The sequence below is a fragment of the Lactuca virosa genome, chromosome 1 (genome assembly GCF_052849685.1).
Source record: "Lactuca virosa cultivar CGN04683 chromosome 1, Lactuca_virosa_CGN04683_v6, whole genome shotgun sequence".
In the NCBI taxonomy this organism is placed as follows: domain Eukaryota; kingdom Viridiplantae; phylum Streptophyta; class Magnoliopsida; order Asterales; family Asteraceae; genus Lactuca; species Lactuca virosa.
This window is the reverse complement of record NC_136426.1, coordinates 254,635,795-254,645,319: the sequence shown is the minus strand read 5'-3', so window position 1 is coordinate 254,645,319 and position 9,525 is coordinate 254,635,795. Positions and strand designations below refer to the sequence as shown.

At 36.3% G+C, this 9,525-nt stretch overlaps 1 protein-coding gene across 1 annotated transcript; it reads left to right on the top strand.

Moving 5' to 3' along the window:
• Positions 1–471: 471 nt before the first annotated feature.
• LOC145129234 (uncharacterized) lies at positions 472–2,910 on the top strand. The gene is made up of 3 exons (XM_079063948.1): positions 472–683; positions 792–880; positions 2,768–2,910. The coding sequence occupies exons 1-3, from the start codon at positions 472–474 to the stop codon at positions 2,908–2,910; spliced, it is 444 nt and encodes a 147-aa protein (XP_078920074.1).
• Positions 2,911–9,525: the final 6,615 nt, after the last annotated feature.

Below are 9,525 nucleotides of genomic sequence, written 5' to 3'. Positions count from 1 at the left end.
TTCAGGAGGATAGAGGGTCTCGATTACACAGAGGTATATGCTCACGTATCTCGACTGGAAGCAATTCGTATCTTCTTAGCATACGCCTCTTACAAGGGTTTTACTGTATATCAAATGGATGTCAAAATTTCCTTCTTGTACGAAGAAGTAAAAGAGGAAATCTACGTTGATCAACCCCCTAGTTTTGTCAACTCAAAATTTCCAAATCATGTGTACAAGCTGGATAAGGCACTTTATGGTCTTCATCAAGCCCCTCGAGCTTGGTACGCCACTTTGACCAAACATCTTTTATCTCATGGGTACACAGGAGGTACGATTGGTCAGACATTGTTCATCAAAAGAGTGAAGTAGGACCTTCTTGTTTTTCAAATCTACGTGGATGATATTGTTTTTGGATCAACAAGTAATGAGTTATGCATGGATTTTTAAAAGGTCATGAAGATGAGGTTTGAGATGATTTCTTTAGATGAAATGACGATGTTTTTAAGATTGCAAGTGTGTCAGGATTATTTCGGTATTCTACTGCATCAAGGCAAATATGTTGATGACATGTTGGAGAAATTCGGGTTCAAGGATGTTAAGATTGATTTAACTCCCATGGTTGAACGACCACTGTTGACATCAGATCTGGATGGACAATCAGTTGATCAAACTCTATATCGATCCATGATTGGTTCTCTGATGTATCTAACTACCAACATACCAGATATACTCTTTGCAGTCTGTCATTGCGCGCGCCATCAGGCTAATCCTAAACTTTCTCATTTAATTGCTGTCAAACGAATTTTTAGGTACCTTAATGGGGGACCTAAATTGGGTCTCTGGTATCCTAAAAATCGTGAATTTGATCTTTACGCTTTTACTGACAGCAACTATGGAGGTTGTGACATTGATAGGAAATCCACAAGTGTTGGTTGTCAATTCTTGGGGGACAGACTGATCTCGTGGCAGTGCAAGAAATAGCAAACTGTGTCCACTTCTACATGTAACATCCCGACTCCCAGGTATAATATTTAATTAATTTATATGCATTTTTTCAGAGCAACTCGACGAGTTGGAGGGCCTAACTCGCCGAGTAGAGAATTAAATGGCCGTATGATTTTTAGAGTCTACTGGATGAGTTGGAGGACCCCAACTCGATGAGTAGGAGCTGAGTGTGAAAACCCTAATTTTCAGGGTTTGTGCCCTATTTAAAGGACCTTAAGCCTACATTTCTACCTCCCTTATCATCTTGACACACTGAGAGAAACCCTAATCGAGCTTTATTCATCTATGTGAGAGAGAGAGAGAGGCTAAGATTGTATGTTCTAGTGCATCTTTGGAAGGAGATTGAAGAGAAAAAGGCTTGGAACGAGAAGAAGCCCTTGGATCTGGTGTTCTTTCAGTGGTAGCTGCTATATGGAGGTGAAAAGTTATCACATTGATCATTGTTTGGTAAGATCTCTTCTCTAGGAGTTTATGGCCATTTCCATCTTTTCTTTGGGTCCTTAAGTTGTCTGAGCTTGCCATGGAGTTGATACTTCATATCTGGGCAGTATGAGGTCCCTTAGGCCTAAAGATTCAGGATTTATCAAGCTATTGGGCAACTTTCATGCATTAAACCCTCTATAGAGCGTGTTTTGGCATTTTGAGCCCTAGATGATATGCATGGACGTAAAGCTTGCAACTTTACGTGATACTTCAGCCTTAGAATGCTAGATCTAGAGTATGAGGCCTTAGTTCTGCTTAAAAATGAATGAATGAGAGAATGGAGTGAAGGGACTCGACGAGTTGACTAGGGTTTTCCCCCGATAGTCTGGACGCATTACAAATCGGCAAGTTGGTTAGACAACTCAAAGAGTTGAGTTGGATTTTCCCGATATTTTAGAGAGAATGAAGGAACTCGACGAGTCGCATAGATGTACTCGACGAGTTGGGTCAACATCGACTGTTGACTCGAGTGTTGACTTCCGTTGACTTTTAGGGTTTGGTCAAGACATGAGTTATGGAGACCATGGAGGGGTAAAAATGGTCTTTCACCCTTTCCGAGAGTTAGAAAAGGGGTAGCCTAAAATTTTAGGGTTGTTATTAGAAAGTGTTAATTAGAGATGATTATGGTATGTAGGCGGAGTCTAGACCGATCGTTGAGTACGAGACCTACTTGCTTACTTACGAGGTGAGTCTTCTCACTATACTTACCTGAGTGGTAATCATTGTGCGACCGGAGGGTCTTATGTGCTTATACTGAGTTATGTGATATTATGCATTTTGTATTTGTGATTTATGCTATATATTATTCTGTGCCTTACTGAGTTAGGACCGGAAGGTCCAAACCGAGTTGTGAGACCGGAGGGACTTCACTGAGATACAGGACTGGAGGGTCCAACCCGAGCTATGAGACCGGAGGGTCTTCACTGCGACACATGACCGGAGGGTCCACACCGAGCCGTGAGGCCGAAGGGTCCTCACCGAGACGCATCACTGGAGGGTCTATGCCGAGCTATAGCCATGAGAGACTTATTATTTGTGTATGTGGTATTTTGGGGAACTCACTAAGCTTCGTGCTAACAATGTTGTCTGATATGTGTTTCAGGTACCTCTCAGGATCGCGGGAAGGCACCGACTTGATTGTACACACCAGCTAGCGATTATGTTTTGAGGATTCTGGGATATTATCAAACATTTTATTGTCTTGTGTTTTGAACAACTTATACATTTTCTGGTTTTTGAGAAATTTGAGGATGTGTTTTTTGTGGTTTAAAAATGAAAAAATTATTTAAAAATTTAGAGTGTTACAGTAAAGCTGAGGCTGAATATGTTGCTGCATCTGCGTGTTGTTCTCTGCTCGTCTGGATGCAATATCAATTGCAAGATTATGGTTTGAATTTTCTTGATACTCCTATCTTTTGTGATAATGATGTTGCTATTTAAATTGTTAAAAATCCAGTTTAGCATTCTAAAACCAAGCACGTAGATATCAAAGTTCATTTTATACGAGACTGTTTTGAGCGTAAACTCATTCATCTAGAACAAATCCAAACTGATAATAATGTGGCCGATTTTTTTACATAACATTTTGGAAAAGCTCGTTTTGATGTGATTGTGAGTTTTCTTAAAATGATTTGTTTTGATGATTAAAAGATCTTTTTTTTGTTTTTGTACATTTTTTTATATTTTTGTTTTTATTTAAATTTGTTCAGATTTCTCCTCTATGCATAAATTTAGGGGGAGAATTAAAACCAAACAAAAATCATAAAATCCAAAAATATTCTATTTTATTTTTGTTTTTATTTCTTTTTTATAAAAATTAAAAATCAAAAATATTTTTACTGTTTGAGCGTATTTTAATTTTAATTTTATTTTTTATTTTTTAATTTTTTTATCTCAAAATTTCATTTGTGTTGAAAAGCGAATTCAAAAGAATAAGAGACTCAAGGAGATTGTGTCGAAATTTTCTATGCAATAAAAGATCTTGAAAGGAATTGTCGGAGTTACACTTCACACTACTCTCACAAGGAATTGAAGGCATGAAATCATACAAATTTTCAGTTAAGCAGTATCTCTTTAAGAACTGTCGTATCTAAGGAATTGAAATTCTGAAACTGTACAGATTGTCAAATTGGTCTTGTCAGTTATCTATACCTAAGAACTTTCATGGCACCAGGATGATTCATCCAACCGGTAAATAGATATCGCTGAACATCCCGCCCAGGGTCTTGACATTCTCCTTGTCATGCAAAACCGCGGAGACTCAAATGTATTCTCGGATACATTCTTCATAGGTAAGGAATTAACGGTTATTGACACTATGGCGATGCACCTCGCAAGGTACAATTATCGCTGAATGTCCCGCCAGAGGGCCTTGACCTTGTGTCATGCTAAACTGTGGAAATATGTCCTCATATATTTTGTCACATGATGGTTTTGTGAGTTATTGCTAATTTACTCTCACTGGCACTAGAATGGCATAGTTAGCTGAGATTTAGAAACCATTGAACGTCTCTCCAAGGGCCAAGTTAACTTGTTGACTTGAAAAACTGTATTGAGATCTTTGATCAAGGATATGCAGGGGCTAACATCAAAAATAGCCACGAGTAGTTCTCCGATACTCATCAAATCGCAGTGCGTCCCTCCGTGTTCACACAGATACTGCGAGTAGTCTCCATCTGAGCCAAGGCTAAGTCCTTGAACAACTGTGGTGAGAAGGTTCTTTATGATTCTGTGATCCACATGGGCTTTTTAGTCATGGTTACTTTTTAAATATGCATGTGTGATCAACAAAGAATATTCATTCGAAGGAACAAAAAGTGAAGATTATTTTTCAACACACAACCTTTCAACCCTAGAAGCAAGGTGAAGCTGTATTTGAAGTTATATGATGAATTCTATTGAAGCCTCGTGAATCAATTTGCTGCTATCTATGAACTTGCTGAAGTGATCTAAAAGAATCCGTCTCTATGTGATTATCTCTGAAGTCTTTCAAAGCTAAAAGTGTTGATTTTCAAGAACCTATTCAAGAAGCCTTTTTATCATATGTGCGTTCAAAGTCAAATATTAAAGGAAGTCCAACTATTCAAGATGAAGTCATTCATGCAGAAATTCATATTCGTCTTGAAGTTGTGAAGAAATCGAAGATAAATGCTGAAGGTCATGAATAAAGAGAAGATTGAAAAGAAAAGAAAGCTATAAACCAAGGGGGAGATTGTTAGGACATATTTAATGGTTTATACTTTACTTTTTTGGCCTTTAGTGTTCTCGGTCCAGGACCAAATTCCCCATATTCTCGGTGGTGTTTGGACCGAAATCACCTTGTGATTTCGGTGGGCTTATATGATTTTGGTTGGGCTTGGTCTTGTTAAGGCTTTTTATTAAGTTTAGTATATAATGTATTATCAACCGTGAATGAGGTTGTTTGTCAGTTAGTCATTCTAAGGAGCTGTGATTGAGATTTAGAGAGAAAGAGAGAACCTAGAGCATATTATGAATCTTATGTACTAGAGCATTCTTGAATATAGTGTCCATTGAAGATCCATGAACTGCGTTCTTAATTCATAATAACTGTTTTTTGCATTAATCGCTTGATTGGGATTCCACACCCTTATTGTGATTTCAATTGATACATCAATAATGGGTTTTACAATAATGATACTTTTTAATATGATCCAAAAAGTATTGCCTTTGTTGTATGTAAAATTGTGTTTGGAAAGGTTTGATAAAGATAGAAATCTAAACTGTGGTTTCTAGATAACAAAATCTAGTTAAAGTTTATAGTGATAAAGTTTTACGGATAAACGGATAAATTGTCATACGTATATACAGATAAAGTTATCTACCAAGGTTGTGGTTAACAACCAAAGATACAGATGAATGAATAAACGATAATTACATTTGATATGCATAAATGTAAAAGTGTAAGATACTTAATAAAGTTGTACACAAGCACATATATGAGCCTAAGATACAAGTTCTATAAATTCTATACATATATAAAGTTATATATATTTTTTGTATGTATGAGGTATATTGAAACTACCAAGTTGATAACCGTTTATACAGTCATAACACATTTGTAGTCGAAAAGTATATGTTACTTTAACAACATAAAATATATTGATACTGAGGTTTAAAACTAGCTTGTTTACTTATAACACATAAGCGTTTAAACAAATATTTCACCAACTGGTAATGTGTTTACACGAAATAATGATATTTTAACTGTATTTTGTATGATAAATATTACTTAGTACCTGTCTACCATGTATAGACGAGGGCCAGACATGAAACACCGGAGGGCAGAATCATTTTAGCAATTAAGCCGTTCTGAAATCCAACAACGTTATGCTGCCCTTCAAACCAGATTCCCGTACCGTAAGTAGTAGAGTAGTAAATAATATTTTTGTGTGATTTATATTGTATAAAAATGATGATGTTGTTTGTATAAACAAAAGATGTAGACACATGTATATAATATAGTACAAGTAGTACATGTATTCCCCCTTCCCCCCCCCCCAGAAAATATGTAAAAGTGGGGCCGTAACACTCACCTTAACGAGTAGTTATCGATTCGTTTTGAAAATCGGGATGAGTTGTCATGAAGTCGTGATCTCTGGGAGTAATTCAATTTCCTAGAAAATTTCGATATATATTAATGTTTGGGAGTGACTTTGTATTTTGACTAAGTATGAGGTTCATTTATTAATTTAAATAAATCAAATGGGACTAAGTTTGTCAATACTTTTCAAATGAGGGACTAAAATGATTTATTTAAATTCTAAGGTTGAGTTTCAAATTTATTTGGCAAATAAATCACAAGGAGGGGTTAAACTTAAATAAATAATTAATAGTTTAGGTTCTAGGACTTGTATCATAAAAAAATTCATAGGGAGGGGTGTGTTGTGCACTTTTTAATTGAAGTTTCAATATACTAGGACTTGATTTGAAAAGATTTCTGGAAATAGGCCATAAACATTATTTTGGAAATGGAAGTTTGACACCCTAGGACTTAGTTTGTAAGAAATTTCCAAGGGAGTGTGAGATTTGAACATTTTAAAATGGAGTTTTTAGAACTTAGGACTAGATTTGTAATGATTTAAAGGATTGTGGTTTAATACAATTATATTATATTGATGTTTGGTAACAGGAGGTTAATAACCTCCTGTTTTCGTTCGCCGTCCATGCGTCTTAAAAAAAAGGTCTCTGGTCCTTCTGATTGAAGAAAGGAAAGCAACAAAATGCAAGGTGGTGGTGGTAAGGACTTACACGTTCAGCAGGTGGTGGTTGGTGGCATGCAGTCGCAATGGGAGCCGACGACAGCGAATGGCCGACCTTAGTTTTTCCTTTTTATTTTTATTTTTGAGCTGGAATGATGGGAAGGAGGGCTAGGATGATGGTGGTGTTTAAGGGTGGTTATAAGGGAGGTGTTGGGGGGGGGGGGGGTTTGGTGGTGGTTTTAGGTGGTGGTGTTGGGTGTTCATGGTGGTAAACCAGGAAAGAGAAGGAGGGTGGTTTTAGAGAGAAATAGGGAGGTTTTAGAGGAAGAGAAGATAGCTAGAAGTTTTAAGTGAGTTTATGTGGTGATATGAGGCTCTATTTATACTAAAACACACACACACATATGCTTGATGAAACCATGATTCCAACTAAGCATTGTACCATTTGTGAAGAAGTGTACTCAATCCCTAAGAAGAAGGATGGGTTAAAAACGTGGTAAAGGCCTAGAAGGAAATAAATGTGGCTGACTTTTACTCTTAGGCAAGACATGTGCGCCCCACATGAGGTCACACATTCATTAAATGCCCAAAAACCCACTTATTTTGGTGCATCGGGATCTGAACATCTAGTAATTTTTCCGAACATGTCGTTAGATAGAGTTTAATTCAAGCATTCCGAAACATCAAATAGATTAATTTTTGGAATTACGGAACCCAGGGAAATTATGATTGTAGTTTTGCATCTAAATGGCTCACGGTGTCCGTTTTCACGACTTTTGTAAATATTTTTGCTAACAGTATTTCGAGTGTGAAATTGAATAATAGTCTATAGTGTGATTCCAAAAACTTTCTCGAAAATGCCGTTGGCAATGCGTAAGTGTCTCAACGGGTCGATTCGGTTTTACGCGATTAAAAAAATAGTGTTTTACTGTCTGTTTTCTTAAAATTGTCGTATCTTTTGCATACGAACTCCGTTTTGGACGTTCTTTATATTTCCGAAACAGGGGAACATGTATCATAATATTTTAATGTTTGTTTTGCTTCAAACTTGTGACGACCCGAAAGTTTTGTCTTGTACTGTTATTCAAATCAATCAAAGTTAGACTCGTTTCTGCTACCTTTTAGCATTATTTTGATTCAAATTGAGTGTTCTAAACCTAGTATCTTCAAGTTAGAGTTTAGATTTGGGATCCGCGAGTTCACCCGACACAAAATAAGGCCAAACACTCCAACATAAGGAGTGTACGGCCGTACACATGGGTGTGCGGCCGCACACCCCTCTTCTGGCAGCACACTCACGACCATATAGTGTATACATGTCCTTCATTTAATCCTTTTCACTCTTGTATACTAGAACTCATTTTCTCTCAAGCAGCATCCAAATTTGCAGCTAGATCTTCAATTGGTAAGTGTTTTTATCCTTTGAATTGTTGATTCCTTACTCCATCTAGCTTAGATCACTGATTTCATCCATGAAATCACTCCATTTTGATAGATCTTCAAGTGTTCTTCAGTTGCACCAAGAACACCAAGAACACTTACTAAGTTCTTGAGCTCCAAACACCCCTATACGCTTCTATATCGTAAGTACCTTACTCCTGCATGTTATTAGCTATATTTGAGCCATAGAAAATGTCCAGAACTCAATCTTCAAGGAGTGTGCGGCTGCACACATTCATGTGGCCGTACACCCCTTTCTTTAGTGCATAAAGGCCTCAAACTCTAATGATAAGCTAGCACATAATAAAAGACACTCAGGGGATACAAGATATGAACTTAGAAAAACGTTTTTGACCATTTTACCTAGGTGTGTGCGACCGCACACTCCATGGCCGCACACACAAGGCCGCACACCCAAAGGGTAGCACACTTAGTGGCAGCACACGTTCCTGTACGACCATACACCCATTTCACTCGACTTTTGATGCTTCTAACACTTAAATCTAAGTGTTTTCTAAGTCCTAGGGTGTTTTCCTTTCATGATTAGTGGTATTTAGACTAATTATATTAATATATGTGCCAATATATGCTCATTAGGATCCATTGTGTTCAAGACTACACTTGACACTTAGCATCCTTCACCAATCTTACGTTTGAGTAACTTACCGCAGCTGAGTTCATACCCCCATATTTTCATAGTTTTTACTGTTTTAAGGGGGGGGGATACAAGTCTAACACGAAGATATTGTGTTATAACAAATGATTTCAAATGGATTACAGTTATCAAAACAAATGGTTTCAAACATCTTATCGAAATGAATTTCAGTATCATCAAATCAAGTGGTTTTAAGTGATTGTTTCAAAAAGACATCAAGTCACCAAAATGGATTTCAAAATATGAAACTTCTTTTAAATGTTTTATAAAATTATTTTTTCCTCCAAAAATCACGTTTGTATATATATATATATATATATATATATATATATATATATATATATATATATATTTATATAAATAAGATTTAAAAGGTTTAGGAATGACAACCCACTTTGGTTCCTTTTCCTTGTTTTGGATGTGGGATTATAAGTAACAGTTGTCTGTCCGAGTGTCATTTAAATTTTACTTATACATATTTGTATATCTATACAAATATAAAAGTTAGTTCAATAAATTTCAATAACCCTTTGTAACATGTTGAGCAAGGGGTTACATTCATGAATACTCATTATCAATTCAGAAGGTTTATATAAATTATAGTAGGTGTAATTTATGATTCATAGTACATTGATTTACAATTCAAAGTATACTAGAGTACATTATTTTCCAAGAACAAAGGTTGATTCAAAACTATTCAAGGGTATACATTCTTTCAAGATTCATGTTAAGAATACTAAT